The sequence below is a fragment of the Aphis gossypii genome, unplaced genomic scaffold (assembly GCF_020184175.1).
Source record: "Aphis gossypii isolate Hap1 unplaced genomic scaffold, ASM2018417v2 Contig00628, whole genome shotgun sequence".
Classification (NCBI taxonomy): Eukaryota; Metazoa; Arthropoda; class Insecta; order Hemiptera; family Aphididae; genus Aphis; species Aphis gossypii.
Window position 1 is genome coordinate 92,711 of NW_026083201.1, and position 22,340 is coordinate 115,050.

Genomic DNA, 22,340 nt, shown 5'->3' on the forward strand with positions numbered 1-22,340 from the left:
ACAACTGAAAGGGCAACTAAAATGACATACATAACTCATTATCATAGAAGCAATATTAATAGTGTCAAGAATTCAAAAAAAAAATAAAAGTAAAATTAATTTGGATCATTTAATGGAAAATGAAGATACTAACAATCTTGAAGCTGATGATGAATGTAGTGAAGGGGAAAGTTTTAATTCTTCTGATGACTCCGATACAAATGATTCAACTAATAATGATAGTTCAGCTTCAGATGTGCATATAACAGAAAATGATATAATTGATATAAACATGGAAGAGGAAGATACACAAATTGACACAAATTCATTTGTTTTAGTCAATTTCTTTGGAAATACTTTGAAAACTAAAAATCAAGTTTTTAAATATGTGTGTATGGTTAAAAGTATTCTTAAAACTGGTTTCAAAGTTCAGGGTCTAAAATCAGTTGGTGGATCTAAAACGCATTTCAAAATTATTGATGGAGATGTATCAGTTGTAAAAATTAAAGATATAATTTCCAAACTTGATTTTCCTAAGAAAACATATGATCAAAAAAAAAAATGTATAATGTATATATTTTCTTTAAATATTGATATTAGTGAACAGTGAGTATTATAAATTGTTTTTATTGTTTTTTTTTGTTTTTTTGTTGTTTTTTTTTATGTATTTGAATTACCTACTAAAATTAAGAGTAGCTTATTTGGTTTAATACTTAATTACTTTTTCGTAATATGTCATAAATTTATATAACTCACCTTTTTCGTCTTTTTCGATACTGGTTTCTTCTCCGGTTTTACAGCTAACCTTTTCGATGTACCTTTTTTTTGAGATGTTGTTGCAATATTATCCTATAATTAAAATAGACGATAAGCTGATGACGGTTTACAAAATAAATTTTTCATAAAATATTTAATGTCTTTTAATTAAAATAATTATATATTATATTATAATAAAAAAAAATAAAAAATAAATGTTTTTTTTTACTTACTTCGGAAAAATAACACCGACTCCTCGTCATCGCTTTTAATGAGTAGCAGGACATTTTTTCAAAATTAAATTAATTTTATTAAAAAAAAAAAAGTCTAGATTGTAAATCTGTTGAAGTAAACTGAATATACTGTATCGATGAGTCTCTTATATATATATAACCACTTCTACTCCTCCTCTTAAGTCTAAAATAATCAGTTCAGCTAAAACACTAACTAGAATAAAATTTGAAAGGTACGTCTTTTCAATTCGAAAAAATAGAATGTAATAACAAGTGCAATTTGTATCTAAAAGAATGTAATTGACTTCTACATTTCAATGTCAGATTTGAAAGGTTATATACAATTTAGCAAGGTAAGATTAAAATTAAATAATTGGTGATAGTAAACATGAAATAGAAACGTACGTATATTTTGGAGACTACGCCGCCCAAATAGTTTAATATAAAAGCGGTTGTGGTAGTATTAAGAATTAGACATACAGCTAGTTCGTATGTAGAAATCCTGCATATTACATTACTTCATTCCTGTTGCCCTAAGCTGATATTAGTTGGTTAGATTTAGAATAATGAATATTAATATATTAAATAATTGGATTACGAACATAGTTTAAATAATCGTTTATATATATATATATATATATACATATTTTAAAGATTAAAAAATATGTATTTAAATAATTGGTTATAGTAAAATATGAAATAGAAACGTATAGTCGAATTTCCTGTTTACCATTACACGTACGTATATTTTTGGGGGACTACTCAAAAATAGTTTAATATAAAATGGGTTGTGGTAGTATTAAAAATTAGACAAAGTTAAGCCTCACTCACGCATAGACCGATGACATTGTTCTATACTTTAACATACATCGAGCTTGCTTTTATTATATTCAGTGATTAAATAACTTTTAATTCAAACTTCTTACACATACGACAAAGTGGACTTCGTCGTTAAATCGTGCTGAACCATCTTCACCAAGACCGGTTCACTACAACTAGAAGCCAGTATATTTTTTTTCAAGCATCTCCACGCTAACAGAAATGTAAGTACTATTACTTTACTACTATTAACTACCTAGCTTTAAATTAAATATTTACTATTATAATTTTCCACTATAAAAAAAAAAAAAGCGGGCAAGTGAGTACCGCTCTGCTGTACATTAGGTGCCGTATGGATCATTATTATATAAAATAGGAGTGTTAAATTTGAATCCAATGATAGTTATCATTGTATACGAAAAACGATTCTGAACGAAGATGATTTGTTAGCCTAGGATATAATTTCCAGTTGTTGGTGAAAAAGGTGGTTTATGTTTTAATGGCCTGAATACACCAAAATTTAAGTTCTTTTATAATAATTGTAAGCTAAACTTATGAAAAATCTTGTATTAAATTTTCAACTCTTAGCTACTTATACAAACATTTTTATGAAATATACCTACAAAATAATTTGCAAATATTCATAATTTTGACGAATTTTCGTCAAAATTTGAACTTCAAATGCTAATAAAAAAAAATTGTGCCTATATATTCTTATAATTTTTTAATCACTATAATAATAACTTATGAGGATTTTTGTATTAAATTTTCAAGTATTTTGATAGGGCCAAAAAGATTTTATCGACACATAAAAAAACAATTTTCAGAAAAATTGAAAATTTCAGTTGTCTATAAATAGCTCAAAAAAACTCAAAATATTTTGAAAATTAAATCAAGTAAATAAAATGCCAATCTAAATAACTGGTAAAATTTTCAAGTATCTACGACTTATACTTTTTGAATTATAAGAAATATCAAAAATCGTTTGAGGCTAAACCGTTATTTAACACGGTTTTGTAAAAATTTAAATTTTAAACACTCATAAAAATTTTTTGTCTGAATCCGGTAGAGTTTTTTTTACAGATATTTGAAGAAAAATGTATGGAGAACCTGTACACCAAATTTTCAAAACTTAGTTATAAAAGAAAAAATTTTATGATTTTTCAACTTCAAAATTACTTGCAAATTTTCGTGTTTTCGACAGATTTCGTAAAAATTTGAACTAAAAACGCTTATAAAAAAAAATTGTGACTAACGATTTTTAATTTTTTTTAAACTACATTAAAAACAACTCATAAGGAACCTTGTATTAAATTTTCAAAACTTTTTGGTCATCCAAAAATTTTTTATCGACACTTAAAAAAAATTTCTCAAAAAAATCGAAAATTTCAGTGGTCTATAAATAACTCAAAAAAAGTCAAAATTTTTTGAAAATTTAACTATATACAGATACCACTGACATTAACATTTGGTGAAAATTTCAAGTATTTTCAGCGATTAGTTTTTGAATTACAACCATAAAAAAAAATCGATTTGGTCAAAAACTGGATTTGCGTAAAAATTCCCGTTTTTCCGTCATTTTTTTTTTGTTTTTCTCGATTTTTTTGAAAACTGTTGGAAAATGTTAACTTTTTACCTCTATAATGCACCAAGGATATTCACTATTACATCGGAAACCACCCCCATAGTTTGAAATTGGAGCATTATTTCGACTAGTTATGCTGTACACAGACACAAAAACAAAAAAAAAAAAAAAACACACACACCATTAAATCAATACATTCATCACTTCGTTCAGAATCTAAAAATGATTCCATTTAATAATGGTATTTTACATAATTACACCACAAATAGGTTCATTTAAATACCTACATATTATGTAATTTGTATCAAAAATATAACATGTATTTGCGTTACATAAATAAATAAATTTTAGTTTTTTTTTTTTTTTTTACACCACGTTAAAAAAACGAAATGAAATATGTAATTTGTACCAGCCCTAAAATTGAGTATAGTACGAAACATTTTGAATAGTTCAAAAAGATTAGTGTGTAGTACAACATTTAAAGTATGTCATTTATTATAATAATAATATGTATAATTTTATATCTTCACATTTTTTTTTCCAAACCACATATACACAGATACATCGTAAACAATATTTTGTGTTGTTACGTCTTATACACTTAATTATAGTTACTATTATTTTTTGTTATAATCAGCTTAGTTATAGTAAATGTACGGTATATACACGGAATATATTCTGTGGTATATATATAAACAAAAAATAGTTACTAGCTTTTTCTTACAGAGTTTAGTTGATATAAATAGTTATAAATTATGTTTTATTTTTTTTTTAAAAAATAGTATAATATACTTAACAAGATTTACTTATTTAATATATATATATAGAGTTTGTTTTACATTATTTATAATTAAAGTATGATTGATTTTATATATTTTATGAATTATTGCTAAACAAAAATTTACTTATATAATATATATATATTATATATATACATTTTATTATAATTATAATTTTAATAATGTGAACAATGTTACAAATTATAATTTTAGTAAGTACAGATTAGATAATGCTCCTTTTTTAGACAAGTTAAGAAATGAAAAAAGAACGTTTTAGATGACTATAATTTTTCTTATTATATCGGTGAAAAATGTAATAGACGTATACGTTATCGTTCCTCATTTTGAATAATCAACTAGAAGATTTAATAAATAAATTTGTTTAAATAAATCTATTTTTTTTTAACCTAATTTATATTATTTCTTTAATCTATTTTTCATTTTTTCTTTTTTTTTATACACCTACTTATATAGAAGTATTACTTTGTTCATAATAGCTTTTCCAAAACATAAAAAAAAAAAAATGTTTTTTTTAGAAAATGGATTTACTTAACCATATCTTAATTGAAATTCATCGATTGGATGAAGAAATCGATGATAATGATGAGAAGGAAGTACAAAGTAAACATGAACAAAGAAAAACTATAATTTTAATCAAAAGAAAAATTAAAATATTAAGATATGAAAAATACTTAGCTAAAACACTTTTACAAGATATAAAAAAAATAAAATCTTAAAAGAGAATATAATAAATTTGAGAAATGAAATATTACTTGTTAATAAATATTATGATTTATATGGTTATGTTAGATTTCGAAAACAGACGTTAGCTTATCATCTGCATAGCGATTATTGTACATTATTGGATGATCTAAATTTATTAACAGAATCTTTTTGTTTGAATCTAAAATGATTTTTTTTAAAAAAAACTAAGTACTCATTGTTTATTTAAGAATTTTATTATTATTATTTTTTTTAAAAATGTAAAACAAAAAAAACATACATTCATATATATATATATATAAATTTAATGTGTTTTTTATTATTTCAGTCTCATTATGAACAGAAATATAATAACAAAAAAACAGCGTATGAACACGATTGGAAGTGGACTTATTGAAATAGAAAGATTTAGAAAAGGTTCAAAAACTTTCATAATTAAGAACTGTGAAAATTATATAGATTATAAATTATTTTTTAACTATATTTTACATGAGTTAATTTTAAAGTTAAGACAATCGTGTATTAAAACGTTGATCAAATTTAATTTACACGTTGACTGGAAAAGTAAAACTTACTAATAACGGTTTTTCCTATCTCTTTGAACAAATACGACTTGAAATCAATGGAATAGAAGTAGATAGTACACGTGTACTTGGTATTACCAGTTCGTTAAAAGGTTATCTATCAGGTACACCTGATAATTATAATTGTTATGAAAATGCTGGTTGGATATTTAAAAATAGTTCAAACCCAGCAAATAGTAATGGAGAATTTAGTGCATGCATTCCGTTAAAATATTGGTTAGGTCTATTTGAAGACTTTAAAAAGATATTAGTTAATTCTAGATTAGAACTAATATTAACTCGAAGTCATAGCGATTTAAACGCTCTAAAAGTAATTACTAGTGGAAGTACAAATTCTGGAAAAGTTGTTTTGAAAAAAATAGTTTGGAAGGTTCCACATATTACTGTTGATGATGAAGAAAGGTTAAAATTATTAAAACTTATTGAAAAAGAAAAAAGTTTGTTTATCCCGTTCAGATCTTTTGAAACTTTTGAATATCCTGAACTCGGAACCACAAAAAAAGTTGTATGGAACCTAAAAACTGCTTCAAAATTAGAAAAACCTCGATTCATTATAATCGGATTACAAAAGGGACGTAAAATTCGTTAGAAAAAGATTGTGGTGTATTCGATCATTGTAATATAACTAATGTAAAAGTATTTTTAAACTCAATAGGATATCCTTATGATAATTTAAATTTGGATTTTGCTAAAAATAATTTTACCTTATTATATGATATGTATACATCGTTTCAAGAATCGTACTATGAAAAAAGTATTCGGAACCCGATATTAAGCCCATCTACATTTCTAACGCAAGCTCCAATTATTGTTATCGATACGTCAAAACAGAATGATTCAGCTACAGCTTCATCAGTAGATGTTCAATTAGAAATTGAAGCATCAGAATCTCTTTCAGGTGTAACTGCTTATTGTTTATTAATTCATGATCGCATTGTAGAATATGTACCTTTTACTAGGGAAGTAAGAAAACTAGTTTAATCAATTTAAAATTAATTTAGAATAATGAGACAATACATATAAATATATTTTTTTATTTTGAACCAAAACGTATTATTTTTTATTTTTTAAAAAAAACATGACTAAAAAATATAATTATGAAGTGTGTATATACACTGCTTAAACTTTATGTGTAACATAGAAAAAAATTTATTGGTTGTAGCGGAATACTCCGTCTGTGTTACACGGGAAATAAATAGTGTATACACTGTTTAAACTTTATGTGTAACAGGGGAAAAAATAATTGGTTTTAAATTTTTTTAAATCAGTGTTTTTTACTAGTACAGCGGAGAAAAAAAAAGTTTGAGGGGGAAAATCCCCCTTAAAAATTTGCAATCTCCGCAGTCAAAAGTGCGCCGAACATACAAATGTATACTACTACACTTATTAAATAATTATGAATGCATGAAACTATTTCATTGCAACCTCTATTACCTATTGTCTCACCCCACAAGTAACATAAAGCATTTTGGTTTACACTTTCATAAATGGTTAAATTATAGGTACTAAATTTCCTACTATAATATAAGTTCATATTATCACCCTTGGGAGTATTCAGAACTTTTTGAAGATCAAAACTGACGCATAATGATGTAGTATTGTCTAATGGTTTTTGATATTTTAGAAACATAGCTTTACAGTCTTCTTTGTCATTTATATGTTTTTGATGATTTATGATTGATTCATCTTGTGAACTATTTTCATTTAAATTAGTAATATTATCAAATTTAGAACATGTACGACACTTATCCTTTTTAGGTAAATGAAAATCAATATTATATTGTTCATTGAATACTTTTCTAAAAAAATATTTAGAAACAGGTGCATCATTATTTGTTTTGCAAAAATCTTTATAAATGGCATAAAGTCGAAGCATATTCATAAGCTCTGCTGGTAGATATTTTTATATGGGTTTAACTTCAACATCTTCATCTTCATCAAAATCTATGTTAACAAATTTAGATTTATTATTATGAAAATCATTTTCAGATACATTTTGTATAAAATTGCTATACTGGCAAGCACACTGCTTTAACTCAATTGCAATGATCTCTTTGTTTAAATTTGCTAAATTACATATTGTGTTCAATGAGTCTTTGGGAAATTGTTCAAGTTCATCAATAAAAGAAAATGTTTTAGGATCTAGCCAATTTAAATCTTTTAATAACATTTCATTAGGTACAAATCGTGATTGTATGCTATTAAGAATAGTATCTAAAACAGAATATACATTTGACTTAAATTTTGAATAAGGAGTTATATTTCTAACTTCATCTGAACACTTTTCTCCAGATAATGTTTTTTTTTTTGGAATACGCTTTATAGGAAAATCTTCTTGAATATCTATCAATTCTTCTTCATCAAAAAACAAATTAATTTTTTCAGCAAAAGACTTGCATTTTGTATACAAAGAGTTTATGTAATTTTCATTTCTTTTTTTTTTCAATTTTCTTTTGTAAAGTTTCAATCATATTCCAAGCTTGTAAATAGTTAATAGATTTAGTTTGCAAATAAACTGATATAGGACTTGTTACTGCATAAATATCAAGCAACAAATTAGCAATTAATATTGTTTCAAATTTTGACCAATTAGTTATTAAAGATTTTGCCATGTATTTAGTCTGAACATTAAAGTTACCTTTGCAGACTGCAACTAAAAACTCTAATAAAGTAACAAACTTACTATTTTCAACTTCATTGTTATCTTCAATCATTTGTAAATCCATGATAGAAGACAAAGCTTTTTCTTTGCTCCACCACCTAGTTGCACCAATTTTTTGTAAACGATAGAGTTTTCCATGTGCAGAATGTTTTTCTCCTGTAACACTCATCCATGTTGTCATTCGCTTATGAGAATCGGTTAAGAACACTGCTGATTGTTCAATTAACCCAAATAAATCTTCTGCCAACTGTAAATTATTTGTAGACTCGCTCATTACCAAATTTAAAACATGGCCCATACAGTGAGTATATACAATATCTGGATTGACTTTCTTTAAATATGCTTGTAAACCATGATATATCCCCTTCATGTTAGCTGCTCCATCAAAAGAACATGCCACAATATCTTCAAGTAATAGACCATGAAGTTTTAAATTATCTTCCAACAATTTAAAAAGTGCTATACCTCTAGAATCTTTACAAATGACCAAACTTAGTAACCGTTCTTGTACGATTCCGGTAAAAATATAACGAACACAAATTGCAAGCTGGTCCATAGTGCTCACGTTTTGAGTACTATCAAACTTTATGCTAAATTTCTTACATTCAACAATTTCTTCAACAATTTTTCCTTGAATAGCTGCTCCTATGGACTTAATTAATTTTTCATTTACAAAGTGTTTTGATAAAAAAGTTACCATACATCCTCGGCCTTTTTTGTTTTTGTTTTTTTCACTTAGTGTAACTGATTTATCTACATGTTGTCCTAGAATAGTATCATATTTTGCTACAAATTTAACAAGCTCTAAAAAGTTTCCATGGTTTAAACTATTGTCAGTCAAAGAATGAGCAGCTTCATGCTTTCCACGATAAGGTATTCCCTGTCGTCCAATAAACAAAACTATGTCAATTAAACGCTTTAATATTTGTCTTCGGATTTCTACTTGTTGAGCCCTTTTTGCCATAACATCTCGATTTAATATTGACTGAATATCTTTATTCAATTTAAAACGGACAGCTGTATTTGTAGAATTATTATGGAAAATAGAATTTTCATGGATTATTATATCACGATATAAACATTTATTTATTTTTATATCCACTTTATAACCAGATATAAATTTAGTTTCAATTTCTCCATACTTCCCATGCACTCCATATGCCATGCAATTGGAACAATGTAAAGAATTTGTATCGATACAATATGACACCCATTTTCTCTGAACAATGTCACCATTTGGCAGTTGTTTAAAGTATATTCTTTTAAAGTCAACTTTACCTGTTCCTGATTGTACATAAGGTTGTATCGGATGCTTGTTAAAAAAATTATTTTTTGCTGTAACAGAATCACTCATTGAGGGACGAATAAAGTTTGAAATTGTACAAACCTAAAACAAAATAAGTATATAACTAAATAAATAATTAAATTGTTTTATTTTATAAATATTTACCATAGAGTCCTTAAAAACTTGAGAAAATTGTGAATTTTGAGTATTTATGTTCAGCTCAGAAGTTTCATTAACTTAAAAAAAAAAAAAAATCAAAACTATAAACATTGATTAAAGTTTAACTTTCTTGAGTGTTTTTTTGAACATTTAATAACATTGCTTTCAGCATAAAATAATAGTATTAATAAACAAATTACTCAATTAAAATAAATATAATTTTACCAATTATGTCTTCAACATAACTAGTACATTCACTGTCTTGAGTGTCTTCTGGACATCAAATAATATTGCTTTCTGCATAAAATAATAATAACAATAAACATATAATTACCTAATGAATGAAAATTAATATTCTAAGAATAATGTTATAGTTTGAATTGTTTCAATAAATAAATAAATAAAATATAAATAATTTTACCAGTTGTGTCTTCAATAAAATCAACACATTCATTTTCTTGAGTGTTTTTTGAAAATTTTATAGCATTGATATCTGTATAAAAAAATAATATTAATAAACAAATTACTGAATGAAAATAAATATAATTTTACCATTTATGTCTTCAACATAACTAGCACATTGACTGTCTTGGGTGTCTTCTGGACATCTGATAATATTGCTTTCTGCATAAGAAAAAAAAAATAACAAACAAATAACTAATGAAAAAATATTTTTTTCCATTACACTTACCTTCTGTCCGAAATTGATGCTTAGGCACAGGGAAAAAATTAATTTTTGTTTGATTTGAAGAAGATCCGACTTCTAATAGCAATTGTTTATTTTTCCTATTCCTCTTTTCACAACCTGACTTATAAACGCGTTTCATAATTTATGATATTAGAGAAACAGAAAATACAGAAGGCGACTACGCGTCAACACGGTATATTTTTCTATGGTCACATTGATTATTGAATGACAAATGACAATTGACAACATAAATAATAAAAACAAAACGAACACACGATTACGTAGTACACCATTCTAATCGGAAAGTTGCGGTAAAACTGTTCTAAATATAGGTAGATACATTGGTTTTTCCGTCTGGATGTCGATTACTATTTATTATTTACGATAACAATAATCATTCACACAGACAACAAAATAATATATGTTTATAATTCATGATCTTAATAAAATATATAGTAACATTATAAATTAATAATATTTTAGTTATATGGCGAGGCGAGCTATTTTAACATAAGCAACAGAGATTTTTAGTCTACCCACAAAATATTTTATCAAACATACAAAAAAGATATGTACCTACCTACATATAATTATATTATTCAGTAATCAATATTCTTAATTTAGACATTAGACGCATTTATTTTATATACAGTATTACTATGATGTACGCTTAATACCACGAACGAATATAACCGGCTCCAGTACTTACGTACCTATATGACCAATTTTAATATCCATTCACCAGAAGTTGGTATAATATATAAAAAAATTAATATTATTCAATATCCAATATTTATGTATTTTATAGTATTATAGGGGCCGCTCGACACAAATACGGCCGGGGGCCCCGGACGCGTTCTCGGCCCCGCGGCCCCGCGGCCCTGACCAGGCCGACACTGACTGTATGTTTACATGTTAGCTACCATAAAATTATATTATGTACCTACAAGCAATGATCAATATTACCACGATTATTATATAAAAGAACAATAATTATATAGATCTAGATTCTAGATAAATACATGTATATTAAAATACCTATTAAAATTGATTAAATGGATAATAAATTATTATACAATTATAATAGAAAATTGAATAGAATAATTTGTATTTTCGGACTTTTTGTTTGTCCGACACTAAACATGTGTTCGGACTTTTTTTCCATAGACTTTTTGACTGATTACCAATTAAAAAGTACTTGTATATTATGATTTTCGTGTTAAACAATAATAAATACCTATAATAGTTAAATATAAATAAAGCTCTTTAATTTTAGATTCTGAACGTTTTTTTTTTTGATTCCATAAAATATTTAGCATTTGATTATTGAATATTACTGTAATAATTATTTATATTAAACATTTAGATCAGTCAATTTTGCTGGTTAATTGAATGGATAATATTATTGTCATATGAATGTGGCCATTTTTCGGGGGTGCAAAGCGGTGCACTTGCACCCCCTGGTTTTTTTGAGGGGGTGCAAAACTGTTAAATTGCACCCCCTAGATTTTCTATATTTACAATGTATAACTAGTGCAGTGGCGGGAAGTGGGTTTATAAAGAAGTGGTGTACATCCAAAAAAATAAAACCAATATTATACAAATATATATATATATACATATTTTATCTTTATATCTTATCTTAACAGAAACATGATTATTGTTTTGAATTTACGATAATGATAGATGAACATTATCAGTTAATAATCAGAATATACGTAATACCACGAACTAAGATATCTTAGTCCGTGGTAATACGTAATTCGCTGAAAAATGGTTAATATGTTCATTACAGTATTTTATTTTTTCATTTCATTTTTTTTTTCATTTTATTTTTTGTACATTATAACCTAGGTGTTTTTACTTGTTTTAATTTTTACACTGTACAAAATCCACATAGTATACACGATTCACTATTGAACCAATGCCAAACTTTAAAATAATGATAACGACGATAAAAGATTGTATCACTCTATGGGACGGATCACGAAATTTTTGCTAATGTTGCTATGTTATCAATTAAGGCTATCAAGTATAAGCTATCAATGATCATAATAAAATAATTTATATTACGATAGTCTGTGCGAGTGCTAACCGTTTTATTTACGAATTACGATTCTTATATTATTTATTGGCTTATTGTATTATTAATATATTTGTTTCTTCTGAGTTTTATTAATTACATAATATATTATTAAAATGTCCGAAAAAAGAAAAAGGACTCTTGATGATTTTTTTAAAAAATCACAGAAAGTTAGTGCAAGTAAGTAGCAAGTATTTATTATTTTCTATTTTACAAGTTCAAAACTAATTATATTTATTATTATGTTCTCTAATAATTTTACAGTTACATGTTGTAGTTCTACATCCACGTCCACGTCTGAAAATTCAACTACAAATACAGACCAAGACAATCAAATATATTTATCTAAATCAGGTATTTCTTGTTCACACGATCATGTGATATGATTGTCAATGTTTGTGTTTATGTTAATGGTTGTACCTATTTCAACTAACTTCAAAGTGTAATGAAAGTTTCAAAATTAATAATCAGTTAGTAAAATAAAATTATTATTGATTAGGCAATAATAATCCTAGTATTTTGTGATTTTATAGTAACACCTAGACACCTACCCAGTTGATAGATTAATTAATTATATCTTAAAGTTATGTAAACAATATTGTATAATGTATGTGTTTTTATATGTATTTACTATTTTGTGTATTTTTGTACTTTATGTAAATGTAGATGAATTTGGAGCTTATAAAATTGTTATTATTTGTTACTAATGTGTTGCTTAATATTTATATTTTTAACTTGGTTTTGTCATTATATTTATAACTGTATACAATTAAAACTTTAAATTATTAATCTTAAAAATATAGATATAATAGCAATACCTAATAATTTTATTTTTAATCTATGTTTATTTGTAATTTGTTAACAAGTTTGTACCCCTCATCCTTTTGTATTTCACAAAATGTTGATGTTATATGTTATATGTTTTATGTATACTTAATTTAATCTTATTATATATGTTTATACTATAACTAAATATTGTAAATAATGTGTATACGATATAGGTATTTGTTTAAATATGATATGAATTTATGTTAAATAAATTATATAGCTTTATTATTTGTGCCTTCACTCGTGACTTGAATATGATGATCTATAACATTCCATTTGTTTAATTCTTCAATTGTTTCTATGAATTTTACAATAATTTTATGTTTTATTTTTGAACAGAATCTCCAATATTAAGTGTTTTGGAATTTAATGAGTTGAGTAAAAATACAACAAGTGAATTACATAATAAAAATCAATCTCAATTTCTGTCTGAATCTGAAGAAAGTATGCTAGAAACTCATCGTGATCCAGCAAATCCATTAAATTCTGCATATAGCTTATTACTTAGTGGTTTTGAACCCTATCAACCAAACGACTGTGATTTTCCAAAAATTAACGGTCGACAATTTATGAAACAGTGGTATACCACTAATAAATGGTTAGAATATAGTCCAACTAGCAATTCTGCTTATTGTTTTTACTGTAGAGCATTTCCGTCTTCGAATAACGAAGCTGCTTTTGTTTCAAATGGTTTCAAATCTTGGTATAAAGCAACAACATCATTTATTTCTCATGAAAAAAGTATAAACCATATGGAAGCTGTTGCCAAAGTTTCTGGGTTAAAAACAGGCCAATCTGTTGGTGATGTAGCCTCCAAAATCAATAGCCATCATAAAACCACTGTTACAAAAAATAGGAACTATTTGAAATGTATAATAGATTCACTTTTGTACTGTGCACGACAAGGAATATCCATTCGTGGTCACGACGAAACTGATGAATCTAAAAACAAAGGAAACTTTATTGAACTACTTCATCTTCGAGCCAAAGATAACAAATTACTAGAAGATTCTATTGTTGGTAGCCAAATTAGTTATCGATATGTAAGCGGTACTCATTCTAATGAATTTTTATCTCTATGGCAAAACAAGTTCTAAGAAATATGGTAAATGATATCAAAAAAGCCAAATTATTCAGCATTTTAATTGATGAGACCCAAGACCTATCTAGACACGAGCAACTATCGTTTATTGTTCGGTATGTAGATGATATGTTTCAACCACATGAAGTTTTCTTAGGTTTTTATAAAACGAATAAAACTGACAGTGAAACACTTACCAATGTTATTAAAGAAGTACTTTTAAAAAATTATTTGAAAATAGAAAACATTCGTAGCCAGTGCTATGATGACGCTGCTGCTATGAGAGGGTCATATACTGGAGTCCAGGCTAGGATTAAACAAGAAAATCCAATTGCCATATATGTACATTGTTACGCACATATTTTGAATTTATGTTTAGTTGATTTGACTAAACAAGTTTCATTTGTCAGAAATATGTTTGGTACTTTGCAAAGCTTACATAATTTTATCCATGCATCTTCAAAACGACATGCTGTGTTTGAATCAATATTTCTGGAATCCTCGAAAAAAAGTGGTCCGTCAAAATTAAAGAGTTTAAGTGATACCAGGTGGAGTTGTAGAGCTGAAGCTTTAAATTCATTATTTTTAAATTATGAGGTGATAATCAAAACACTTGAAGAAATATCTGAAACTGATATTTCATGTGGTCCTGAAGCTACTTCTTTATTAAAAAATATTGGTGATTTTGAATTTATGTTTTGTTTGGTATTTCTAAAAGATGTTATGACCCATACAAATATATTATCTAAATATCTACAGTCTATAAACATGAATTATAATGGTGTTATTAGTATGTCAACTCATACAACAAATATTTTTAAAGAAATGCGATCAGATAAAAAGTTTGGTGAAATGTGGGATAAAGTAATTGAAATACCAAAAGAAAATAATATTGAACCTGCTCAATTACCTAGAAAAAAAAAATACCAATGAGACTTGGAGGAGGTGGACATCAACCCCAAGAAAAACAGATTAAAGATTATTACCGTATAAATATTTATTTTTCAGTATTGGATATTATTATGAAAGAAATCAAAGATCGGTTTCAGGAAAATCAACTAGAGATATTGGATGGGCTGATGAATGTATTTACTAATGAAAATCCTGATGAAAAGTTATTGGACATTGTTTGTAAGACCTATAAGTTTGACATTCATGAACTTCAAGTAGAACTCAAAATTTTTAATAGAATGTTCAAATCTAAACAAATCAACTCGAATAATAGTGTATTTCAAAACAAATTAGATTATATGAAACAAGGTGAAATTAAAGATGGGTTTCCTTTATTATCTGAAATCTTAAAACTATTTTTGACAATACCCACAAATACTGCGTCATGTGAGCGAAGTTTTTCCTGTTCACGAAGGCTTAAAACATACCTTAGAACAACTATGGGACAAGAAAGGTTGTCTAATATAGCTATGTTGCAAATAGAAAGAAATGAGTTATAGATTCCGAAAGTGTGATTGACGAATTCAATGCAGCATCAACTATACATGGTAGACGTTTAAGTTTAATTTAATTTAATGTATTAATATGTATTATATCAATGTAATAAATCATGGTGTTAACTTAGTTCATATTAATAATAATATTAAATTGTGTATACTGTTTACAATTTTGATCGAGGAACTGGAATTAAATTAAAAGTGGTAAATAAATTTGCAAAGTGAAGGATTTTGAATTTTTTTTTGGAAGTTTGTAACTTTCCTGATAAGTTTTGCACGCCCTGAATTTTAGCGAAATTACGCCACTGAATGTGGCTTAAATTTGTATATCAATAGGTTAGTGTAAACTTGGTTAAGTCACAAATCTGAAATAGAGGGATTGATAGTTGTCTAACAACTTATATTATATCATAATATGTATTTATATCCATGTGTTTTCTATAAAAATAATTAAATTAAAAATATTTTTATACCGTTTAATGAAGTGATAAAATATATTTGAGAGTAATGAACTTATATTAATTAAGTGAATTTATAACAATTACTCATAATACTAAAGTATGATACTAATTTTTATTAAAAACATAAGAACGTGTGTAGAACAAAAACAGTTTATGTTTTTTGTCTTACTCAGTCATGTTTGAAAAAAATATTAACACATTTTTTATCATAATCAAATATTAATAAATTACAAAATTATATTATTGAATTTATTATTCATTAACTAAATCAATATTCTAATTACTTTTCTTGGTAGTAAAATAACATTAATTTGTTTAAAGAACGATTTTTTCATAAGAAATGTAAACAAAACATAATTAATTTTAAAGTTTATTTTTCTATGTTCCTTTTTACAGATTTTACTTATTAGATACTATGAGTAGGAGATATTATTTAATATTTTAATTGTACCTAATTTTTAAAATATTAGATATATTTATTATTTATTAAGAGGACGCTACCCATGCATTTGTTGTCTCCGTCTTTATACACACCCGATATAGCAAAATTTCTTTCACTAGTTTCAATAGTGTGCTGTTAGTTTTGATATTAGATTAAATTGACCTATTATCAAACTTTTAGGTAAGAACATTATCTGTGCTTTTGGCGATTTTTAAATTTTTTCAAGCATACTATGAGCAAGTATGCAGTGAAATATCACAAATTAAAAATGCTCATATCCCGCTTGAAAATTAAACTATAGAATAGAAGCCAACGCTTAAACACAGATAATGTTATTATATAAAAATTGTATAATTGGTCAATTTACTCCAATATCAAAATTAACAGCCCACTATTGAAACTAGTGAACGAAATTTTGGTATGTCGGGCGTGTGTATGACGGAGACAACAAATGCACGGGTAGCATCCTCTTAAAAAAATAACTACTTTATTTAATAAAGGAAAATGAATAAATTAGGAATTTAGTATGTATTTGTATATTAATTGTAAATGTTAAATAAGTTAAGGTTGTGTCCTTACACTCTATCATATTATAATAGTGGTGCTACTAAAATTCATAATTTTGTTTTAGATCATTTTCGTTTTTTCTTGATTCATTTATTGGATTTCTGTAATTGTGACTTGTGTTAAGGTAATTTCAAGTTAATTATTTTATAATATTATATACTCTAATTATCAGCTAATTTTGTATTTTTTTTTTTGGTTGACAGAGGTAGCAGTTGTTGTTGTTTTTTTTTTAAAAACTTTTAGTATTAAGGTTTTTTTTAGCTGTAAGTTTATTTTTATTTATTTATTTTTGTCTAATATATATATATATTTTTTTTCATAAAATGGGACGTCCGAGTAAACGTACACAAAATAAAAAAGAAGCAATAAAAATATCACGTGAAAACATTGTTCTTCATTTGCAAGAACTTGAAAAGGATAAATTGAGAAAACAATTAAGCCGTGCGTCTGATGATATTGTTGCTACAAATCAAAGAAAATTGTTAAATTTAAAAAGTACAATAAAACGATTGAAAGACCCAGTTTTAAAGAAAGCATATCAAATTCAAAATGTTCGAAACATGAGAAAGCGAAGATTACCATCAGATAGTAGCCTATGTCAAAATGTATCTACTAAAAAGAAAACACCAAATTCAATATCTTATAAAAAAAGAGAACGGCAAAAATTAAATGAAACTAGGCAGAAGGAAGATGTTTTGATATCTGAATATATTTTGAAAAGGTCTCAAGATTTATCAGAAAAATGTTATTCGTGTCATAGATTACGTTTCCCATCCAGTGTCAATAAATGCAACTCTGATATCTTCAGTCGATTGGGGATGTCAATTCCAAGTGATTCCAAGAATACTGTGACGATATGTTCCAGTTGTCTTCCGCATATAAAAAAATCCAAAGTTCCTCCGTTGTACATAGGAAATGGTTATGAGTTAAACAGTGTTCCGTCTTCAGTTACGCAATTAAATCAAATAGAAAAGCAAATGGTTTCCCTTAGATTACCGTTTATGAAAATATTCAAATGTCTTCGCAGTGATGGACAGCTAAAAATTAAAGGTAACGTTATCAATGTTCCAATAGATCTGACTAAGACTACATCTATTTTGCCAAGGCGTGCTGAAAATTTAGCTGCAGTTAAGAAGATGAAGGTAAAATTAAAAAGAAAATCGTGCTTTAAAAAACATTATCTTTATTAAAATGTCAGACCATCATTAGTAGTATCAGCATTGAATGATTTGATTAAAAAACCTCTATATAAAGATGCTGAAATAGATAAAGATTGGCTGGCGCATGTGTCAGAAACAACAAAAAGTTTGGTAAACAGCTCAGATCACGAAAGTGAAGAAACAGACGATGAAGACACAAATATTGAATCAATCAATCCGGGATCAATGGACACGATGATTGAAAACTGTGATTTTGTTTCTTTTGCACCAGGCGAAGGCATGAAACCGTTATCTATTCTTATTGATGACCATGCAGAGGAAAAAGCTTTTCCTGATTTATTTGGTGGGTATCCACGTACAAATAAATCACCTTTAAAAAATTACTCAAAAGTAGTAAGGTCTGAACTACTGAACGTAGATCGAAGGTTTGCATCGGACTCATCTAACTTGTTTTTTAAATGCAAAGTATTAGTTCAAAAACTCATTGCAAGCAATGTGCAAATTGTTTTACCAAAAAACAAAAAAGGAAACACAACTGCGAATGACGTAGCAAATCCAGCTGTTCTAAACAAAATGATAGATAACGATCAAGGATACCGAATGTTACACAACGTACAAATTTCACCTTCATATCTTACAGCGATGAGAAAAAAATGTTTTTGCCATGGTGCGTCAAGAAGGTCAACCGACATTATTCTTAACATTTAGCCCTAGTGAATCAACTTGGACTGATCTGTTAAAGATTTTGTATAAACTGCGTTACTCCAAAACGTTGTCTGATGATACTGTCCTAACTTATGCACAAAAATCAGATTTAATTCGACAAGACCCAGTTGTTTATGCTACTTATTTTGATCATAGGTTTAGAGCACTTTTTAAATTGATCAAGTCTAAAAATGTTATTTTCAAAGAACACAGTGTGAAACATTTCTTTTATCGTGTCGAATATCAACATAGAGGCAGTCCACATGTACACATGCTATTGTGGTTAGACAATGCACCTGTTTTCGACCCAGCTAAACCAGAAACTTTTGGTGCATGTGTAACACTTATCAACAAATACATTACGTGTATGGTAGACGATGGCAGTCCGGGCCGTGAGTATTTGCATAAAAATACTCATAGCCATACACACACTTGTTACAGAACTGACAAAGACAAACAAATGAAAAAGTGTCGCTTCAACATACCATATCCGCCAATGAATGAAACCTGTATATTGACTCCGCTAACAGAAGACATAAGTAATCCGATCATAAGAAAAATTCGTATACTACAATATGAAAAACTTCTGCAATACCTCAGGGATTTCAAGGACAGCGATTCATCTGTAACGTGCCACGTACAATCAGTTGAATGATGTCGAATCGGAAAGGTTTTGTGAAATAAATGAAACTCTCGAAATTATTCTAAGTGTTTTTATTTAAAAACTATTCTAAGTCCAATTATTTAATTTGATTAAACTGTGAAAAATATTCTAAGTCCAGGAGACATAAAATATTAAACTGGGTGACGTGAAGGTGCTTACTATAACTCTGGTGGATCACGTCTGAATTGTGCCTAATCTGGACCCCCTTATATATCGTCCAGAAGCCCCCGCGGTACCTGCAGGTCCCTGCTGGTCATCTGCACCTGCATCCGCTTCTTCCCACGCCTCTGCGTTATCTCTGCAGTGTTGTGCGTCAATCATATATCGATGATTTCCTGTGAAATCGCAAGCGCGCGTATGATGATGTCGCGTGTGACCATGAACGATCCCGCTAATATATTATGTTATTACGGATGCGGGGCCAGTATTTCCAAGAGAAGCTGCTTATCGTCAATAATAATTGATTATTATAATAATAGTAATTATCGACAATTACTGGTCTTTATCTTCCACGAACCAGTCCATGAGGAATACTTAGGAATACTTCCCAATCTGGATTTGGTCATTATTATCTACGTTTTAGTACTTATGTATATTATATTTAATGTATGAGACATCAGAGCACTTTGCACATCTTCAGATCCAACATTAGAAGACATTTTACAAAAATTGTCAATTAAAGATGTTAATGAATATAAATCCATTATTCGAACTGTTATCAGACGGCCATCAGTTTTTCTAAAACGTACAATAAAACAACGAATGGTTTCTGGATTCAATGAAAAATTATTTCCGTTATGGCAATCTAACATGGATATACAGTTCATATTGGACGTTTATTCTTGTGTTAGATATGTAATCGAGTATATTGGAAAAAGTCAACGTGGAATATCAAAACTAATGAGAGACATTGTCGAAAATCTTAAGTCTTCTACTGATTTATCGGTTAAAGAACAACTGAAAAAATAGCGTCAACTTTTTCAGGGAGTCAAGAAATCTCTGTACAGGAAGCAGTGTACACTTGCTTAAGTATGAAGCAATGCAATACTTCAACTGGGTATGTATTTATAAACACTAGCCATCCTGATAAAATAACTCGAATGTTGAAACCAATGGCAGTTAGAGGAGAAATGGATCCAAAATCTGATGACATTTATTTTGACGGTCTCAATGAATACTATTCATGTAGACCACACAGTCTTAAAGATGTAACTTTAGCAGAATTTGGCTCCAATTATGAAGTCCGTGGTAAAAAAAAACCGGCTAACAACAGTTCTGATTCTGACACTGATAATGAACCTGATACCACTTATCCGATTGACTCCACTCTAATCGGAAAACCAAACAAGTATATACATAAACGTAAAATCAGAAAAATCATACGGTATATTAGGTTTAATGTGGATAAAAATGAACAAGACTTTTACAGAGAAAATATCATGTTATTTTTACCATCGCGCGATGAAAAAATTGATTTGTTAGATATTAACTGTAAACAAGTGTATGAAACAAACATTGATCAAATAAAAAAGTTGTACCAATAGTTTAATAAAGTAGAAGAAACCCAATTAGACGATAATGAAATCCAAATAGAAGGAGAACAAGGCCGAAACAATAATCAGCTTGTAGACGATGAAGATTGGGTACCAGACGATGTACTAATAAACGATGTTGGAGATTATGTTGAAAATACCAATACATCAGATGTAGATTCACCTAAAGATGGTTGTAAGATAATAGTGCACCTGATAGACAATGAACAGTTTAAAGACTTAATCGGATGTCTAAACGACGGTCAACGCCAACTCTTATATCATACAACTAATGTCATAAGAAGTCAATTATGGGGAAAAGGTCATACTGCGATGAAAGTATTGGTCACTGGACCAGCGGGAGCTGGAAAGTCAATGCTTATACGAGCATTAGCACAATCTGTAATTAGGATAGCAAATCTTAGACCAGATATAGATGATCTGTCACTTCCTCCCGTATTGCTGACAGCACCAACAGGTAAAGCTGCATATGGAATAAAAGGATTAATACTTCATTCCAAATTCAAATTACCATTGAATCAATTTGCCGGATTGTTACCAAAGTTAAGTTCAGATATTTCAAATACACTACGTTGTCAGTTTGCCAATGTAAAACTTTTGATAATTGATGAAATTTCCATGGTTGGCATAAAAACACTGGGATACATTGATCAACGATTGAGGTCTATATTAAGAATAAATAAACCATTTGGGGACATAAATGTAATAGTGTTTGGCGATTTCTTTCAATTTGCACCGGTATTAGCAACACCATTGTACGATAGTTTTGAAGAAATATTGTCTAAATTTCCAAGTGCTGTAGAAATGTTATCGATTAAATCTATTTGGGAAACATTCAAGTTTTATGAGTTGACTGAAATAATGCGCCAAAAAGATGACAAACAATTTGCAATGATGTTCACAAAGTTGGCCAGAGGACAGTCTTAATTTCACTTAGTCCATATTCAAAAAATTGAATTCTGTTATTTAAGGTTTCTAAACTAAAATATTTAAATTCTAAAATAAAGTTTCTAATTATACTTGACATGTCATAGTTACATACACCTTCAAGTAAATCGTGTATTAAATCAACAGAATAATTATAAATAACATGAAA

General features: G+C 27.7%; 4 protein-coding genes across 4 annotated transcripts; 3 read left to right on the forward strand and 1 right to left on the reverse strand.

Moving 5' to 3' along the window:
• Positions 1-7,884: 7,884 nt before the first annotated feature.
• On the reverse strand, positions 7,885-10,391 carry LOC126554864 (uncharacterized). The gene is made up of 4 exons (XM_050209875.1): positions 10,256-10,391; positions 10,117-10,188; positions 9,571-9,641; positions 7,885-9,507 (listed from the first exon to the last, which is right to left on the reverse strand). The coding sequence occupies exons 1-4, from the start codon at positions 10,389-10,391 to the stop codon at positions 7,885-7,887; spliced, it is 1,902 nt and encodes a 633-aa protein (XP_050065832.1).
• Positions 10,392-12,577: 2,186 nt separating this feature from the next.
• LOC126554865 (zinc finger MYM-type protein 5-like) lies at positions 12,578-14,260 on the forward strand. Its single transcript, XM_050209876.1, has 2 exons — positions 12,578-12,689; positions 13,503-14,260. Exons 1-2 carry the CDS (start codon positions 12,578-12,580, stop codon positions 14,258-14,260), a joined length of 870 nt encoding a protein of 289 aa, XP_050065833.1.
• A 5-nt stretch (positions 14,261-14,265) lies between these two features.
• On the forward strand, positions 14,266-15,177 carry LOC126554866 (zinc finger MYM-type protein 1-like). The gene has a single exon (XM_050209877.1). It carries the CDS (start codon positions 14,266-14,268, stop codon positions 15,175-15,177), a length of 912 nt encoding a protein of 303 aa, XP_050065834.1.
• LOC126554867 (zinc finger MYM-type protein 1-like) lies at positions 15,174-15,695 on the forward strand. Its single transcript, XM_050209878.1, has one exon. It carries the CDS (start codon positions 15,174-15,176, stop codon positions 15,693-15,695), a length of 522 nt encoding a protein of 173 aa, XP_050065835.1.
• Positions 15,696-22,340: the final 6,645 nt, after the last annotated feature.